The 20,639-nt window shown below is 32.6% G+C and overlaps 2 protein-coding genes across 10 annotated transcripts in view; one reads left to right on the forward strand and one right to left on the reverse strand.

Annotated features, from left to right (window-relative positions):
* Positions 1-771: 771 nt before the first annotated feature.
* LOC144966392 (uncharacterized) lies at positions 772-19,866 on the reverse strand. Of its 4 annotated transcripts, XR_013644203.1 has the most exons (7): positions 19,758-19,866; positions 12,550-12,578; positions 10,131-10,208; positions 9,331-9,457; positions 8,198-8,407; positions 7,255-7,731; positions 6,129-7,141 (listed from the first exon to the last, which is right to left on the reverse strand). XR_013644203.1 is itself a non-coding variant. In XM_078902792.1 (6 exons), the coding sequence occupies exons 1-5, from the start codon at positions 19,815-19,817 to the stop codon at positions 8,234-8,236; spliced, it is 468 nt and encodes a 155-aa protein (XP_078758918.1). In that variant the 5' UTR covers positions 19,818-19,866; the 3' UTR covers positions 5,243-7,731; positions 8,198-8,233. The 4 variants fall into 4 exon arrangements, 2 of the variants coding, with proteins under 2 accessions (XP_078758917.1, XP_078758918.1); XM_078902792.1 differs by having other exon boundaries at positions 5,243-7,731; XR_013644202.1 differs by having other exon boundaries at positions 7,255-8,407.
* Positions 19,857-20,639, forward strand: part of LOC144966390 (uncharacterized) — a 33,789-nt gene continuing 33,006 nt past the window's right edge. For 2 of the 6 annotated variants that reach the window (XM_078902783.1, XM_078902787.1), the window contains exon 1: positions 19,860-20,054. The gene's annotated coding sequence lies outside the window, so the exon portion shown is untranslated. Of the gene's footprint in view, positions 20,285-20,639 lie in introns of all 6 variants that reach the window. The other 4 variants (XM_078902784.1, XM_078902788.1, XM_078902785.1 and 1 more) reach the window with 3 other exon arrangements.

Genomic DNA, 20,639 nt, shown 5'->3' on the forward strand with positions numbered 1-20,639 from the left:
CTATAGTATAATGGGTGAAACTACTGGTAATCATATTCAACAATAACATAATAGGTGAAGCTACTGGTACTCGTAGTCAACAATAATACAATTGGTGAAGCTAAGATAAAATATTCTACATGCATAATATTAACAAGTAAATATATGTGATTTTCAGTCAGACCACTTCCCAACCTTGATTTGTTATATATAAGAATAGCTCTCTATATACATGAGACAAAAGCAAAAGAAAATATTTTAATAAAAGGCATGGGGGAGAGGGAAGGTTTGTTGAAACCAGAAAACCTACAACGAAAAAAAAAAAAAAAAAAAAAAAAGATAACAAGGGAGATCATTTAGTAAAATGAAAAAAAGGTTTTTAAAAGTATATACATTGTTTATACAAAATTAAACAATCAATGCATCTGAATTTGAATAAATGGTTTATGAATTTCCAATTTTAATTAATACCAATGTTCAAAGAAATATGTGGTCAGAGAAATTTTTACTATCAAAACAATCTATGCCATTAAATAAATTAAAATATTTTTCTTGCAGCTACATGGATCTTAGTAAATATCAAAGGGAATTTTTAATTTCAGCATCTTTCAAAACAGAGTCATGGCCTTATTTGAAGAGATGTGTAGTAAAATATTCATGTGTATTTAACAAGCCACATCGTTAATAAAATTTGATATTTTGATGTGACCATGTGAAAGTACATTGATTTAAATGGAATGCGTTTATTGAACTTTTCTTTCTTTTTTTTTTAAATATAAGATAATAAATTGCTTTTTCATGATCATTATAGCATTAAAAACACTAGACAATGATCTGGATTAAATTTTAATAAAATTTGAAGAAACATGGGATAAAATGGCATCGTTAGAAGGAAATGTTTACTTCTATTCACAACAGCAATAGATTTTAGAATTTTAAAATATCGTTTACTGGAAAGACTTTCCAAACAAAAAACAAACAGAAAAGTAAGAAAAAGCGGGTAAAAATAGACGGTATTTGCATGATCTTTTAAAGTTTAGCGGATGAGACAAAAAGAAACAAAAATATAGAAGAATACTGATAACCAACAATTTTCTTCGATATCAACATTATGTTGGGTTTTATTTTTTTTCAGGGAAGCTTAATGAGTTTTTAAACACTTTTCTACTTTCAACAAACAACAATGCAAACAGAGAGGAAAATGTACAAAGTATCCAGATAGGAAAGTCAATTGTAGAAATATTGAATGTTTGGCATAAACAACCAAGTGATCATGGAATGATTAGAGTGAAACAAATCACATCAATGTATACTAATAATGTTCAACAATGAGATAATATTTTACTATATTATATTACTATATTTACAGTTGTGACATTAAACATTAATAACATCCTCTAACAATAATAACCAAGACAAATGGATTACTGTGACCATCGTAACATAAGCTACAAAAAGGATATCATCTTCAATGAAAAAAAGATAATCAAACACATAAAAAATGACAAAATAAAATACTATGATAATATGTAAAATGTAAACAAAACTTCATGACAAACGGAAATCTTCGTCTGCACTTCTTCACTCTGAAGAACAAAAACAAAATATGGTGAGATCAAATGTCAAACTAAATAGTTCATTAATATGCAGGGACCAGTTTGGACAGGGTCGCAAAGCTACTTGGAAAGGACAACAGATACCGAATTGCCACCCATCAACAATCGGTGACATCGATCGTTCATAGTTTTATTCAGATCAGAGTTGTTTTTTATATTTCCGTATTTAAAATATTTTCAATGTTAAAAAATAATATATCAAGTGCAAGGACCTTTTTTCACATTACGGTAAAAAAATTTTGTCATAAAACTGCACTCTAAACCAATGTATTCTGCAGCGGTTGGCAAAATTGCAGATGTAAGGGAAGGTATTCAAAATTTTGTTTGAAAATTCCATTGAGTAAAAGTATAAGAACAGATCATTATTTTTTCCTAGCAAGTTTGGTAATACAAACAAAGTTGGTAGTTGGGACACCCCTTTATCAGTCCAGTTACTTAAGTAGAACGATCTGTCTGAGACATACTTTTTTTCTGTATATCAGCACCATAGAGTCACTTAGATTCAACTCCCTAGTATCTTATTTGTTAGACTTCACTAATTGAGGTTCTTTTGGAACAATGAGAAATTAGAGTTTTGATGCAAATGAATGCTTGCTTTTGATAAGTTGACACGCTAGTCAAAATTGTACAACGTATTGTGAACTATGGCGAAACAAATTTTAGATGTCTTTGCTTTATATTGGATGGCTTAGAGTTATGAGTGTAATGACAGCTCCAATAAATGTGTGGTCATTAGATGGTCACTCATTCTCTGAACGGATGCACTGTATAACTTTTGATAAATTTACTACTATTTCTTGCAACTACAGTTACTACATGACTGAAGTCTTAATAACTTCCTCCAATTGTGAAGTCAATACACAGACTTGGTTAATTGAAACAATGCTTAATTGAAACAATGCTTAATTGAAACGATTTCTGCATAACTGCACTTCCAATTAAGTGGCTTTGACTGAAATAAGAAAATAGATACAAGATATACAATAGTGGCAGTTCCGCATAATACCTTTAAATGATGAAGTGATAAAGTCAATCAATTCAACGGCATCTGAATTCAATATACACAAATACAAAATCTAAATCTAAATTCGAAACTTTAAGTTGACTCAAGAAAATATTGTAATTGAAAGACTGAAACTTGACTATTCAGTTAATTTTTTCCAATATCAAAGTGCTAGAAAATTCTTTGAGCACACGCAACAGAAATATGTATATACTCAAGCAGTAAAAAGATTATGAGGATAGAGGCCTTCTAAATGAATACTTCATGCAATAAAAAAAAAGGTTGATTCATTAGCTAGAAATTCTCTCGCTCCATTGTTGGCCTTTGTATCTTTCTGCATTGTGGTGTTCTCGAAAAGCATGTTTCTCCACTTCCCATAAGTGATAAGAAGTGATCAGGGATTAACTATTTCATTATCATAACACAAGTCAAAGTCAAAATGATTAAATATCCTTTAAAATTTTTCCTTGCTTCTTCTTCGAGAGCTATTTGTTGTAATGCAACCATAAAATACACAAAACCTTTAAAATGATAAAAAGTTTTCAAATGTTAATGGCTTCTGCTAAACAATACACTTGACTGCTTACGAAATAAAAGGTTTTAATCAATTAATTGTGATGGATATATAGTGATATGTTGGGGTATAAAATAAGAATATCAGCCCATCTGTATGGAGTTGTGAGATGCTGTCATCTGAGGGAATATACATAAACAACCCAACAATACAGCAAACAATCAATCAAACAAATATACAAGTCAACAGGAAGTCCATATATTATCCAGTGAGCAAATTAGGGGTTAAGGATTTTGATCCAGGAAAATGTAATCCCCTAGGTGGGAGGAGAGCTCTCCTTTCTCAAATAAAAGCCTTGTGTAATTTACCATTTCCCCACCGTTCCCTGTCTATTGTTTGTAATGTACAAAATTAAAGCAAGAAAATTAAGTATGAAAATTATCTTTTGGAAGACAATGAAATACTTATATAAAAAACATCCATTAGATAAAACACAAAATTATGTTAAAGCTCAGAATGCTTTTGTTGTTAGCATTTCAAAAACGTGTTTTAAAAAATGAATATGATTCATCATTTTTTTTCTAATGGGAATCACTTTGGGTTTGATGAACATGTTAATCATTTAAAAATACGGAAAAGCTGAATTTAAAAAGCCATTATTGTTGCCTCTTAAATACTGCAGTTTGCAATGATCAAAAATGGCTGAAGATTGAGCAGAATATTGTTGCATGTCTTATGTTTTGTGAAAGTTATTTCAATTGTGCAATTTATTAAATTAAAATTAAAAAACCCAACAATATTTTGTAAATGAATAAATAGATATATCAATATGAGTTTGGAACTTTTTGTCTCTCACTTTTTAAAAATGATTTCTCGTTCCTTTTACTTGTACATTGTCTGTGTCTAATTTTCTTCACTGTGGCATTCATGGAAACAACTTTTTAGATTCATTTACCAAATGAGCAAAGTAAAAAAAAAAAAAGCAGAGTAAAACAAAAATTAAAAGAGAGAAGAAAATATTGCACGGTCTTCAGTCCAATAGACAGTTAACATAAATTTTCTCAAAAATTAAATTGTGACAATAAATTCAGGAGAACAGTTATTGAAAAATAAAAGTTAAAACAAGCTTGTGAGACAAGAAAAAAAAAAGAAATTATGCAATATAATAATGAAGAATTCAGAAAAAAACCAAAACACATTTCATATTCTGCCATTTAAAATGCTGTGTATGAGTTTCTTTTTGTTAGCTTACAACCTCTAGATATTTTATTCCATAAATAAATTGATTGTTCTGATTTCATTAGAGTGATATTCCACATATTCCAAACTGAAAAAAATTATACCAAGAATTAATATTTGAGAAGGCAATGAAATGGCCTCTGTTGTTAAATGAATCAGATATAATAAACATACATGCATGTAGTTTAAATTGTTGCAAACTCTTTGGTCTATTTAATTATTTAAAAATACAAATACAACAAAGTCCATAAATAAATGACTTAATAAAAACTCATGTCGCAACATTTAATGTTTATTTTTTTGTTTTTAAGGGTTTTACGGCACTGCAACATTAAATGTTTGCCTATCTTACAAAAAAAAAAGATTTTTTTAAATAAATTCATTTCTTTTCAGATTTAAATTTCAATAATATTTTACATAATTGTGAACAAAGTTAACATTTTTACATGCTGATGTAATATTTGCAAAATACTGACTTTGACAAGTCGCTGATGTTCAGGAAAATATTATCCACTCGATGATATGAGTCCCCAACAACAACATAAAAATAGTAAATAAATGAATTGTTTTTGTTTTGTTTTAAATCCCATGAAAAACCCGCTAAGTGTACAACAAGCTATATAATCTCATTTAGCATTATAGGACATTTTTGTTTTACTAATATTCCAAGCTCTGAAGCAAATCTATCCTCAACTCTGAAAGGAGAGCAATAAAATGGCAGTTTGGTTCCAGCGAAGTGCAAATATATATAAACGCTTAGAACAAAATATGATTTTTTTTTTTTTTAAGGCAATTGATGAGAAATAAAAAAAATTATTAAAACCTAGAACCCAATTAAACAGCAAGACATCACATGACAAGAGATATAAAGAAATCCTCAAAACAATTGCATTTTATTTTTTAATCTCAAGACAAAAAAACTAAAGGAAGGTAGAAAGAGCTCTTATGTTACAAATTAAAAAACAAAAACAAGAGATTCATCAAATCATCAATATGCAGTAGAGAAAGGACATCAAAGTATGCCCCTCGATTCTCTCTTCACATGACAAAAGATTACTGTCCCACATACATAACCATTCATAAAGATCTTTTGTATTGTGGCTAGTATGGTTGAGATGATAGCACGGAAGAAAATTCAATACTGCAACTTTTTCTGCAAATGATCAGTAAAATTAAAGAACATTCCGTTAATTAATTACAATGAAAAATATGTCAAACTTCCCCAGTATTACAATGTTAACATTGATTCAAGATGAGGTGAAAACGTTTATAATTTTAACATTGAAGTTAAGGGTGAACATTGATAGAAGCAAGTCTAAGGGAAATATGAAAAGATGAAGATATAGAAGATCTGGTGCAATTAAATATACCCATTAACATATATCTTTTATATATTTTTAAATAAATGATCTTATGGTTCAACAAGTAACATCAACTTCTTAAAAACGGATTCTTTCTCAACAAATATATATATAAAAAGAAGTATATATGATGTGAAAAAAAAAATGCCATACTAGTAGGCTAATAACATGATATAATAATTGTAAACAGTCTGTGACCTGTTTGTAGAACAACACTGTTAAAAGCTTTGGATATAACTTGTGACACTTATGATAGGATAATGGAAACAACAAGGAAATGTCATAATTTTTACGAAAAAATATTAAAACCATTAACCTAATAAAGAAATGTTTTTCCTAAATATTAAAACAGAATTAGCAATATAACCTTTTGTGGACTAGTTCTCTTCTTTAAATCACAGATATGCCATAAAATATTTTTTTTTATTTTATTTTTTTCTTAAATGCAGGTATAATTAAGTTCCTTCTAACAGAATACCTTTTTACACAAATGTAAGTATATAAGAAAGAAAGTAATATTCCTGATCTTTTGATTAAAAAAACATCTATTAGAAAAAAAATATTTAAAAAATCACATTGAAACATGAGAAAATGTTAATGATCATTTTTTTAAAAACCAACTTAATAAAAAATTTGTTGACCAAATAAAATATACACACTATCCTTATGTTCAAACCATCAATATACATAAACAACCATACTTTTTAAAAATAGCATAAAAAGTGATAGCAGTCTTCATGACCAATAGCATATACAAATCTAACCATTTGAGTGTGTATCAATTTTGACGTTATGAAACAAAAATGTTACCCCCTCCCCCCTCCCAAAAAAAAAAACAAACAACAGAATTTTGTGAGGAAATAAAAAGACAAGCATTGAATGTCATATATTCAAACATTTTCTGCCTTGATATTAAATTTATAACAATTTTGAAAGAATCAACCACCAAATGATCAAATCCCAGTAGAGTTGAACCTCGAAATCGGAAACCTCTCCAATCAGGGAAACTCAGCAAACCATGATGAAATTCTAGGGAATTGAATTTTTTATATAAAATATACCCCTGCAATTGGGAAAAGGCCACAGCGAGACATTCATTGTGAATATTGTACTCCAACATTTCCCAATTCTCTGCCTCAAAATATCATATGAACTATGCGAATGGACCTTGACCACCTAATCCAAAGTTGTGACTACATTGAGACAGCCGCACCAACAAATAGTGCACTCAACATGTGAACTAAAAGTGAATTATTTCTCAGTCAATGTTATTGGCTTTCATTTTCCAAGGTGTGAAACGAGTCACACTCATTAACAGCCAATTTAAAATGGGGTGAGACAATGCATTGACCCAAATCTGAAAATGCATCACCATCTTTGCCTGATCCGATCTGACACTAGCCTCGCAAATGAAGGGGGAGGGGTTGGGCTAATGTTTTATGTGAATGACTGATGGTGCATTATTTGTTAAAAGTTGTTGACAATTATGTAAATCCAATTGCCATAACTTTGGAAATCTCTAGTTACCGCCAAAGGGAGAGCAGTGCTCCTGTAATGCAACAAAAACTAAAAATTTAGTTAACAGCCTAAAGAATGTCATTCATAATGTTGAAGAATTTGCACTACAGAAAAAAAATTAAAAAACAAAAAACACAAGGTGTTTGAATAGTGTTTGATCAAAAACAGAGACATTTTTTTAAAGCCCCAAACATATACACAACCCCCCCCCCCCCCCCAAATAATGAACCAGTCTATCATTGGTTTACTAGCTCTTTTGAAGTCTACATTTTTTTTATCCAGTCTGTTTCATAGAATCACATCTAGAGATATTGCCTTGACGTGACAGAAGGTCCTCTAAAGCTTGCAGGACAACTGAAATCTCCACCTCCCTAGCAAACCAGGATGATTTTGGCGACAACCAACATTTCCTGATTAGAGAGGTCCCACTGCATCATTATTTCCCTTCTCTTTTGGTCTAAAAGAGTACATATTTAATCAATCCCAGGCAGCAGAAGATCCCTGTGAAAAATGTTACATTTTATGATCATTTCATAACAGAATTACATATTCATAAATTATATCAACATTCTAAATTTAAATGACATTTATTCATAGAATAACAATGGGATTATAAAATGCAAACAACCATATAAAATATTTCTGAAAACATTATTTTCAAGATCAGCCCTAAGATCAAGCATAAAATCTTGAAACTTTCTATAGAGGTTGTGACCAAACAATAAATCAATGGTGGTAATACAATAAAAAAATACCTTTTTATCTAGAAAGAGTTTGGGGAAAAAAAGCAGTTGTATTGGCCTAATACGCTGACAGATAACTTAAATAAATGCAGAATCAAAAAGAATAATTATAAGCTATTCATATTTAATTCATTTTGGTCCAAATAGTGCTTCATGAAGTAAATAATATATTTCAAAATGATGAAAGGACACTTCGAATCAACTTTTATTTAAGAGGTTATTACAATTTTATCACTCAATTTCTGTATTCCTGATCATGCCTAGTCAGACTCTCTCATCCCAACAACTTGGGCATAAGGAGGGGGAGGAGCAGCCATCTTGACCTGGGATGCAGACACTTGTTTATAAGGGGGTGGGCTGCCAACAGGTGCTGCGTACAACATTGCTTTATTGTGTCTGTAAAATCGATCACTGCTGTGGGCCATTTGTGATTCCTGTGCAGAATGAAAATATAAAAATGAAATATGAGATTTTTTTTTAAAGCAGAAAAAACTCAAGACAAATTAAATTTCCTAGAATTAAAGGTCATCACCTTATTGAAAGAAATGAATAATTATTGTGTATAACAGTGCTGATACAGACAAAAAGTGAAAAAGGAGGATAATTTTGAATGAGTGCCTATAAACCCCATTTGTAGAACAATTGAAATGATAAACTATTCTTGATGATTGAGGTAACTTTCGGAGAGTGGGAAACTGCACCTATTTGTTCCACCACATATCAAGCCTCTCACTGCCAGTACATTTTGGAACATGTAATTATTTTTTTAAGGACTCAAAAATCTGTGATTTCCGCAGATCCGAGGAAAACCACCAGCACTGGTATAACTTAACAAATATTAGAATTTTTAAGTATAGACTCAACATGCAAAAGTGAAAACCTTTAACAATAAAATAATAACATTTGAATTGCTACATCATCTACATGTGGATTTCTTCATTGAGGACAGCCAATGTCATGTTAGCCCTCGAAACTACAAAACTTAATCATTTTCTCCATCATTGGCCAAATTGATTGTTGTAATTCACTTATGATTGGATGAAATTGGAAGGCTGCAGAAAATTCAAAATTAAGCCTTCACTATCCTATGTGATATGCGTGGTGACAGATGCATTAATATTTTCACAGCTCTTCAAGTGAGAAGTGAGTTGTCACTTGGTGTATTTTAAGTCAAACTATAATCTGGTTTCTGTTGGCTGGGAAAATATACTACTATCAAGTGTAAGAAGTGTTGAAAGTCTACTTTGATATTTAAAAACTTGCAGACCTTATTGTTGAAATGCAACTACGAAAAAAACGTTCACACATGGTTCAGCATGCACAGATATACTTGACAAAAAAATGGCAGTAAACTCACAGCATCGATTGGATGGAGTGGTGAATAGGCAACACCTTTGATGATGATGGCTCCACTTGAAATGAATCTGTACCTCCACATGCAGGTGCACATAGAAAGCATTAACATGAAGAACAAGAATCCACACCTTTAAATGAGAAAACAATATTTTTTAAGTTGGTAATCGAAGTCTCTGACACATAAACTTTTCATATTGTAAAATCTTAAAAGACATTTAACATCAATTTTATATTTCATTGGTTTAAGATGTATATCTCTATTCCCACAATATAAACAGAGCTACTTCTAAATAAATTCACAAATCTAGGAAAGTTCTAAGGAGGTCACTTGGGAAACGTTAAACCCAGAGCACGAAGAACAGTAAAACCATGGAATTAATAGGGCACCTTGCCATCTGATGCAGAAGATGCTAAGGGAATCACATCATTCAAAAGAAATGTTTCTACTTCATACCAGATTAGGGTTGCAAATTATGTTTTCCTACTGTTTGTTTAATATCAATAAGGATATCCTCCATCACTGGGGGTAAATACAATCCAATAAAGAAGAAGAAGAAGAAGAAGATGAAGAAGACGAAGAAGAAAAAGAAAAAGAAGAAGAAGAAGAAGAAGAAGAAGAAGAAGAAGAAGAAGAAGAAGAAGAAGAAGAAGAAGAAGAAGAAGAAGAAGAAGAAGAAGAAGAAGAAGAAGAAGAAGAAGAAGAAGAAAGAGAAAGAAGAAGAAAAAAAAAAGAGAAAGAAGAAGAGGAGGAGGAGGAGAAGGAAGAGGAATTGTGGCAAAGTTATAAAAGATAAATCTCACCAGAAATACCACAAATCCCAAACTTTATATGACTTGCAACATGTGTTCTCACCACAGCAGTATTCCTCATCGCTGCATCTTAAATAAAAAATAAAATTCAGTTTAAATAAGTGATGTTACAAATCATTTAACACTAAAACTGAAATGACACCGGATGTGAAAAATTATGTATTTTGCTTAACTTGAACATTTGTAGTTATGTGAGTAATTCTAACTGAAACTGAACTCTTTGAATATATTATATATCAAATCTCATTAAATCACCAAATAGATATATACGTATATATTCATTAATATATAAAATTAACTTTTAAAGCTGCAGTCCTTGTTTCTTTTTGGTTGCCTTGAATGACCAGCCCCAGTCAACTTGTCTAAATTACTACTTGATAGAGTAAAATGTTGAGATCTGATTCTCTTGGCGACTTGTTTCCAAAGCAGAAACAAATATAAATGAGATAGCATTCTCCTGTTTTAGTCCACGAACTTGAAACACTCTTTCACAAGAGCTCAGAGAATCAGACATTTGGCTGTTTTGAAATCTAAGAGTAGAACTCTTCAAGACTTTGTAGTTTGCATTGAGCATTATATAAATGACTTTTCAATTATTATTATTATTATTGTTTTCATCATCGTCATCATTATTATTAGTATTATTATAAGGTGGCATTTTTATGCACCTCCGTTGGAGGTGTACAAAAACACACCGTTTTTATGCACCTCCATTGGAGGTGTACAAAAACGCACCATTTTTATGCACCTCCATTGGCGTTTATGGTTAATTAATGAAAATGTTGCTGCATACGTCCATGAGGTTTAAATAGTTTTAGATTGTAGTTTAGCACGCTGCTTAGTGATTACTGATGTGCGTTTATACAATGATAATAAATTAAAGAATAATAACAATAATGTAAAAAATCAAAGGTAAAAAGAAACATGGCACACAAATATTGATCTCAAATAAATAAATAATTTTAGAAAATTAAAATCGAAGGTTTTTTTAAACATGAGAAAAAGTTTTTGAAAAACAAAAACAAAAAAAACAAAAATGATGTCTTTCTCAATAAAGTAAACTTTTTTTTTTAAAATGTCTACAATGGGATTCGAACCCAGTACTTTCAAGGTTAAAGTCTGACAGCTTGTCCACTGCACTACGGAGCCACCTGACTGTTCATCACATTTAATAAGGTCTTTCTAAAACATTATTTTACCTATTTTCTGGTTTTATATTTCGATTTTTTAGATTATTTTTATTTTTATACAAATTTATTAACAAAAACATCCTACAGATGTCACAATACAACTTTCGCCATGTCCAAATACAGAAACACAATATCGCTGATGAAATTGGGTGGGATGCTCATGCGTGACGGAGGTCACGTTATTATAATCATTTACTATGGAGAATCTTAATGGTGCGGCTATGTGGTATGACACTCGCTTTTGGATCGGAAGGTCCTGGGTTTGAGCCTCGCTCGGTGCATAGTTGAGTCCTTGACTCACATTCTCTCACAGTACTCAGGTGTAAAATGAGTACCTGGCCATCAATAGCGTTTTCTCTGTCCTAAAAGATTGTAATATCGCCTTACAGACGTCATGTCCCATCCTAAATATTAAGTGTTTTCATGTCGTCCAGGGACCCCTTGTATAGCATTTTCAGCACATTTAGTGGATATTGCGCATGCGCTATATAAAAGCTCAATTATTTTTTTCTAATTTTCAATGGTTATGAAAGAAATATCATAGAAATAAAACTATGTAATATGGAGACTTGCTATCAACATTAACAAATGTTTCAATCAAATTGAAATGAACTGAGATTGCGTATCAGTATCAGAGCATTGTGGTCAGTGTTGGGTAAACTGTCAACTGATGTGTCTTCATCTTTAAACCAGGCTTTGGTTATTAGAGCAATAAAATCAGTTATTTTAATTTAGAAATTCTTGAATTTGAAACAACAATGGGATTTTCAAAGTACAATGCATTGGTAAATTTTGTCATTTTCAAAATGGATTCTGTTGATTCAGTGTTAGTTGACGTGTGAAGGCATTATAAATTTGGCATACTAATATTCATTTAGTATTCTAGTATGACATGATTTATCAAATTGAATCTTGCAAGGTTAGGCACTCAGACTCGGAGAGTTTATAAATTGGACGTTGTGATAGTGCTGCTGTGATCAGTTTTTCTCTTTTAATTTTACCAGGACGTAGTTTTTGTAGTGATCAGCATCTCTACTTTTACCACTACTACTGCTATGACTACTACTACTACTACTACTACTACTACTACTACTACTACTACTACTACTACTACTACTACTACTAATAATAATAATAATAATAATAATAATAATAATAATAATAATAATATGCTGCTATACTACAATCATTTAATCATACAAATAAAATACAAAACTTACTTGTCATTATCACAGTAGTAACCAAAGACCTGAAATAAGAAAGATTAATTATACAACTGGTGATTGTTGAAGAAAATGTTTGAGTCTATAGGCTGGAATAACCCAGACTAAGTAACATTGACATTCACAACATTATGGATCATTTTGACTGCCATCATATACCAGTTGACTACTACCAACATGGTTTACAGAAGGGTAGATCATGTGAGGCCCAACTCATCAATACACTTGAACAAATAACAAAAAAGTAGATGAAAGGAAACAAACAGATCTAATAGTACTTAATTTTTCAAAAGCCTTCAACATTGTAACTCACAAACGGCTTCTTCAGAAATTAGAATATTACAGAATGCGTAACAGGAAACCTGATAAACTGACAGGTCCCAAATATTGGCTGTATGATGGGACTCAAGAGATAGTGCTTGATGGAAAAACAAGTAAAATGTAGTGCTACGTGGAGTTCTGCAGGGAACTGTATTGGGACCACTTTGCTTACTTATTTACATAAATTAACATCTGTAATTTTGTAACGTTTAAATTTTCTTTCACTTTTAAATAAAATAATAATTAGGCCCTAACATCTTAAACTAAAAAATGAATTGTGAAAAATGATTTATAACTTTTTAGGACCACAGTTTTGGCACTCTCTCAGAAAAGAAAATGGGTGTGCCCTGAATATGGTGAATCTGAGTATTAAAAAAAAATCATTTAAAAAAATGAAAGCTCAGAAATCGAAACTACTGCTTCGTTAGCTTCTTCACCAACAGTACTTTCAGAATCAACAAATATAAGAGCGAGAGAGACTGAGAGTGAGATAGATAGATAGATAGATAGATAGATAGATAGAGTTCGTGAGAGAGAGAGAGAGAGAGAGAGAGAGAGAGAGAGAGAGAGAGAGAGAGAGAGAGAGAGAGAGAGAGAGAGAGAAAGAGAGAGAGAGAGAAATTTGAATGGATTGAAAATATTGTTATGCTCCTAGAGCTTTATTGTATAGAGGCAGAGGATTGGGCGCAATATAAATAAATTTCATTATTATTATTATTATTATTATTATTATCATTATTATTATTATTATTATTATTATTATTATTATTATTATTATTATTATTATTATTATTATTATTATTATTATTATTATTATTATTATTATTATTATTATTATTATTATTATTATTATTATTATTATTATAAAAATGTGGTTTTGCACCTACAATGAGTAGGTACTTAAGCTTTAAAATCTCATTTTGCTTTGGGCCTACTCTGTGTGCTGGAATCTGCCATATATACACAAGAACACTAACACCAAGAGTATTGAATGACTACAGTAACAGGATTAGGTATGATTGTGTAATAGATTAAATTGATGTGCATAAGATTTGTGGCGATGGGCACAGTGTGCTTTTTGCATCTTCTTATTCTTATGGACTTGAACTTAAACTGAACAGTAACTGTAACAGAATTATGGCCAGGGGATTATCATTTGTCAAAATAAAAATTAACGACCGAAAACATTCAAACTAAATGTTTCATATAAATATAAGGCTTCAGCTATTCAGACTCAGTTTTTTCTTGTTTGTTGTTTTTTTCTTCAATATTTGAATTATTGATAATTTGGGTTATAACAAACAATTACTGCATATTTTGAGTTGAATCTTGCCTTGAGCAATTGTTCTCCCATTGAGTCTTTATTGCTTTTAAAAAAATAATAGACGAGCGACGCCGTTTTAATGTAAAAATAGCCATTGCGTACGAAGTGGCAATTCGGACCCGAGTCTGAATTGCTTCCCATGGCAATTCGGACTCCTGCCTAAATGCGCCTGCGCAATCACAGGAAGTGTCGGAAGTGGAAGGTGGCTCGAAAGTGAAGCGTGGTAGGATGGGGGGAAGCTGTTCGTTCTCAGTTGTCAGTCGGTAGGAGAGCGAGTGAGCGAGCAAGACATGTTTTAGAACTCCCGAAGATGACTGCCTTCAAAAGCGGTGATCTATTATTCCCCTTTGTCTTACTTTTTCTTGAGTACTTTTTAATTGTAATTCTAGAACTTTTTGCTATCCAATTTCTCCATTTTTACTGGCGCTGATATGACCTAAATGTGTTGCAAGTTCCTTAAAAAACAAAACATAGATCTAAATATTCGTGGTCTTTGGGAGATTACAATTGTAGTTGCAATTGTTAACATTAACAATCAATTTGCCCTCGCATAGAAAAAGGAGTGTCTTTGTGTAATGATTGGAAGATTAATTTGATTTGCCATGAGCGTGTTGCAAAAGATACATGAATGACATATCTCTACATTATATAATTTGCCATTTGCGGCCGCGAAAAAGTGCAGAGAAAGAGGAATAATATGACTTTGGGCATTGAGCGTTTTATTTAAAAGGCAGTATAGGTCGGGCTTTGACAAAAGGCAGTGTCTTAATTCTTTTTTAATTAAAAAAAATATGCTGTAAATTTTCAAATATAAAAATAGAGGCGATTCTTGGCAGCAAGCCATGCAATAGAGCCCCGCCACTGGGGTAGGGGCAGAGTAGTGTTTAATACTAATATTATTAGATAATACTGGACTATGTGCCCATTAATAAAATAAGCACTGGTTGAATACGGAGAGAAAATGGTCAACTGGTAATGGGATTGGTGGGGGGGGGGGGGGGGGGGTAACCCACAAACGACCGAGGCGCTGGACGCAGGGGAGAACATGGTGATACAAGATCAAAGAGAAAAAGCCGCCGGCTCTTGGGTTGTGGAAATGATTGTTGGGGGGGGGGGGGGGGGGGAGTGTGTGTGTGTGTGTGTGTGTGTGATTATTCTGTTTTTAATGAATTAGAGATACTCATGAGTGTGTGTGTGTTTAGGAAGACCAATACGGTTTCTATAGCTGCAAACGGAATAGTAACTGAGAGTTTCACTAATGATACTAATGATAAGTTCATCATTAGGGCGCATTGCATTGCAGTTTTCCGAATCGAAGAGCCATGGGCCATGGAGTTATTCAGACTCGACCCTGGTTAGCCACGGAGTTCTATTCAGTTTAGACTCAAGTCCGAATTGCCACGGGAAGCAATTCAGACTCGGGTCCGAATTGCCACGGGAAGCAATTCAGACTCGGGTCCGAATTGCCACGGGAAGCAATTCAGACCAGGGTCCGAATAGCCTTTTCCATAATAATACTATCTCTATCTAGAGTCTAGTGGCAAGATAGATTCTAGTATCTAGGTCTAGACCTAGTAGTGGTAGAGTCAGATTATAAATAAATATTATAACATATTCCTGTTTGATATCACCCTATTGAGAAAGTGGATAGAGCTGACAATTAAAGCCCATTGATACATTTGATTAATTCCTGGATTGCACTTGTACGATGCAATAATTGATGTGTACAAGTGTAGAGAGGTGGGCCGGTGTTACCAATACTTAGCTTCTATACCAGGATAAATCATTCGTTTGGACCGAAAAATAAATAAAAAACTTACCGCTTACCGTCAAAAGCAGTTTAGATTTGAAGATGCATTTGTTTTCTATCAAAAAACATTCGGTAATGGACAATCCTTGATGAATTTCAAAAGTTGTGTTGAAATTATATCCTAATTGTTTTCATGATTAATTCCTCGCGAAATCGTGTGGGTATCGTTTCTGTTATCAAGGTACCGCCTAGCCAGGCAGGGTTGCCAGATCATTTTTGAGTAAGAGACCAAACTAGCTATAGCAAGAGGCCAGATTCCTCGGCAGGAGCCCAAATACCACCAAACCCACCTTAGCCTCGCGAAAACTCTTTAGATTTGTTAAACAATTTAGATAGGATAAGGAAAATTCGTATATATAGAAGTATTAGCAAATGCAATCTGTGGCGTTAGCACGTGTTGCATTTAGATATTTAGATTGCCAAATAAAATAAGTTTTACCGGTACCAGAGTAAAACGATATAACGTGGAAAGTCAGAGGAAGCCAAAAAGTTGGTTACAGGAGGCCAAGTGGCCAAACCAAATTTTGGGAGGCCAAATGGCTTGGGAAAAGGCCAAATTTCTCAAATTTGGCCACCAGGAGGCCAAACTAGCAACCCTGGCCCCAGGTTTTTAAAAAAGTTTATTGGGAAAAAGATACTGAACAAAGTGTCCATAGATAGGTATGCAATTTGGTGCATTAGTGCAGTAAAAAGGCCTTTTTATCTTTTATTCAATAAACTTGACTGCTGGTGGACCTTAGGCCTCTCTACAAGTCCAAGAAATAATACTCACTTTTTCTCTGCTCCAACGAAAATATCTACCCCCTACCGGTCTAATTATTTGTAGCAGACGACAAATTTCTCAAAACGGTCACGTGACACTGTAAAAACAACACAGGAAGTCCATGAAAGCTTATTTACGGCATTTCCTTTGAACCGTGTAAACAACAAAATTTCGTTTTCATTCGACTCAACGGGTCAGATTGGCCGGTATTTTTTAACGAACTATAACTAAAGTTCTGAAAAATCAAAATGTTTCTTAGAAAGGTGAAAGATGCTAGTTTTTGAAACAGAGGTAGGTTTTTTAAAAAAATCTTTATATTTTACGTGAATGCATGCTCAAGGCGAGTTGGACGTGCAGCGGAGGTTGGTAGGCCAAAGGTCCACCTCTCTAGTACAAGTACAAACTTCACCATCGACAAGAGCTGCTGACGACTCTCGTGAGTGACTTGGATCCGCCTGGCAAATCCCATTACCTATTATTAATGTGACTCCCTTTCAATATATAATCCTCTGTTCTATATACACACAGCTCTTTATTTTTACTATTGGAGAGCCATCTGAAGCCTGGTTACTGTTGACTGTCGCTGTGATTATCCCCAGACAGGTGTCTGGGGATAATAAAAATTTGTTATCCCCAGACACCTGTCTGGGGATAACGAATTTTTATTATCCCCAGACGCATATTTGAAACTCCGCTCTTTTAAACAATTATCCACATTCCAGAATATGGAATGTTTCCAGATGCACATAGAAATAAGGAAAGTTAATAAAATATCTATAAAAACATAAAATTAACCAACATTAAAACCAGTTGTTACTACATATACACAATATGCGTCGACTTCGAAGTGGGTGTCATGGCCGAATGGTTTAGTCGTCTGCCCTGGAAGTTTGACCAGAATCGACGTTGTGGGTTCGAATCCTGGTAACGTCATTTTTTTTTTTTTTAAATTCCGTCTTCTTTTTACAGAACGTTGAAAGGGATAAATGTCCCATCCATCCTCCCCCCACCTCTTTTTTTTTTTTATTAAACTCTCTCTCTCTCTCTCTCTCTCTCTCTCTCTCTCCTCTCTCTCTTCTCTCTCTCTCTCTCTCTCTCTCTCTCTCTTGGTTTTTTCTAGTTTCTAGCAAATGTATTAGTCCCCACTCCGATCTCAAATAGTGTCTAAAAAGAATACATAATTAAAAAGCAAACAAACAGAAATATTCAGAGAGCGACCAAATGGTCAGATAGAGGAGAAAAAAAAACAGTAATTGTTTTAAAAATAAAAACAATAATTGTTTTAAAAATAAAAACAATTTAAGAAATTCATGCTCAGAAACGGAACATTTACATAAAGGTTTAGCAAACAAAAAACTCTAAGAATTAGGTCAAAATATAAAAAAAAAGAAAAAGAGAGATTTCTCTCGGAGCAGGGAATAGTGTTAACAATAATAATAATAATAATAATAATAATAATAATAATAATAATAATAATAATAATAATAACAATAATAATAATAATAATAATAATAATAATAATAATAATAGTAATAGTATGATAATAAGAGTATTAATAATAAAAATAATATTATTATTGATAATAATATAATAATGATTATGATGGTAATAGTAATAATAATAAAAAATATTACAATTATTATTATTATTATTATTATTATTATTATTATTATTATTATTATTATTATTATTATTATTATTATTATTATTATCATCATCATTTGACCAAAACAAAAAAAAAAACAATAATAGATCTAGAGCAAATTAAATAATGAAATAATATTATCGGAGAAATAAAAAATTCAACTGATTAAAAAAAAAACTCTTGCTCGGAACTCGGAACAAAAGTGAAAACAATGAAAATCAATTGGGAAGAAAGAAAGAAAAAGTAAAAAAAAAAAAAATGTGTGTGTGTGTGTGGGGGGGGGGGGGGGGGTCGCGAATGGGTCGAATCTGTGCAGCTAAAAGAGTAAAATGAAAGGTGGCCTAACCCACTGAGCTGCCTATCCACACCGCTATCGGAATATTTTAAATTCATATATGAGCTAAACATATTTCCACCATTTTTGCTTCCTTGTTTTGGTAGTTATTTTCATCTCTGATTCGAATAAAAATATGTTGTTGGATCTAGTTTTGTGGACGTGTGATACTAAATTGTATTGTCTTGTGCGAAGCAGACAGGAAAATAACAGGTGTGGTGTTTGGGCTTTGGGGCGAACAACACCATGGCCTAGGAATTCGTCCGCGACATAAAAATTATTCCCGGTCGTCCCCAAAATTGTGGCCAGAATGAGCAAATTATAGAAACAAGAGATGATCAATAAAGTTAACAGGTAGGTAGGTAATGAAAATTTAAATGGTTGGTGGACTATGAACAGATTTGATGATTAACAACTTTCTTCCTGGTTGAAAATAAAAAGTCAAATTGCCAGTTTGACGTTTTCAGATCAAAGTAACAAAAGACATTTCATTGATCCATTTGCTTTAAAATATTGTTTTTAAAAGAGCTGGATTTGACATTTGATCACTATTTACTTTCATCTTGTGTTAAATATCACTTGATATATTAACTGTTTTGGGACACAACCACTAGTATTTTTTCCAGAATATTTGGTATTTTTCACGCCTAGTTTGGCATTTTGCATAAAATCTTTCTGCCCACTTGCTACATGCGTCTGGGGATAGTATCCCCAGACAGGTGTCTGGGGATAACAAAAATTGGTTATCCCCAGACACCTGTCTGGGGATAACGAATTTTTATTATCCCCAGACAGGCGTCTGGGAATAATGACAGCCGTTGACTGTCGACAACACACAAACGCCAGTGCAGCGACGGAGCAAAAAAAGAATCAATATCAATATTGTTGGACAGAAAAATGAGCGAATGGGTGTGCTAGATGTTTTGATTTTGGATCGAAAACCGCTCCAATGTTATATGAAGTAACATATTTGTTACTCCTCAAATCAATTTAATATATTTAACTTACATTTTCGACGAAAAATAGCAATACTGTGAGTATGAGCTTTGGATTCATTTCAGACGCCATCTTTGTTATTGACACAAAATCCAAACAAAGATCTTGGCCGGAAGTCCGGTGTAAACACTGTGATCATTGATGTGGGGAATTCGATGTCTGCTGGATATCATTCTGAAAACTTCGCGAACCCAATTTTAGTGAAATGGGTCTTTATTAATTAAAAATAAAAGTTTTGTCAAATCAAAGATCCTGACTTTTAAAATGTCTTTTTTAGTATAAAGACAGGAACATATTTTTATTTCTAAGGTAAAAATTTAGACGCCTATCCAGTCTTTGAATAGTTTATTGGGAGCGAGAGTGATGAGTGATGACATCACTGATGTTTCTAAGTTTTGACTTGACTGTGACTTATTGACTTAAATATTTATATCTGAACCAGGATTTCCTTTGATTCACCTACTGGCACTCGTAGGGTAACACCTACGTCCGCATACTGAAGGCCTGCTAACAGACGGCAACTATTTGCTTGTTTTAATGTAATGGAGTTATGAGTTATTTTGTGTTTGAGAATAATAATGAATAATGACTTGCACTTGTTCTTATATAGACGTCTAGATATCTAGATAAACGTCTACGTCTAGCGTAGAGCATCTATACTATCTACCTACTGTAAATTATCTTGAGTATACGTGGGCTAAAAGCCTGACAAATATAAGATTGCACTTAGTTATGAAGAAATTTTTGGCACGGAACTGATGACAACGTGCCGAAAGTTTTATCACCGAACAGTGACAGGGAAGTTATTGTGTTCTTTAAGGCTTTAACTTTAAGTTGATACCAGTCCAGCATCGCCAGTATTGCAACTCTCTACTATTAGATATTAGTTTTATT

The sequence above is a fragment of the Berghia stephanieae genome, chromosome 2 (genome assembly GCF_034508935.2).
Source record: "Berghia stephanieae isolate SIO BIC M18660-M18661 chromosome 2, UCSD_Bste_1.3, whole genome shotgun sequence".
NCBI classification, from domain to species: Eukaryota; Metazoa; Mollusca; class Gastropoda; order Nudibranchia; family Aeolidiidae; genus Berghia; species Berghia stephanieae.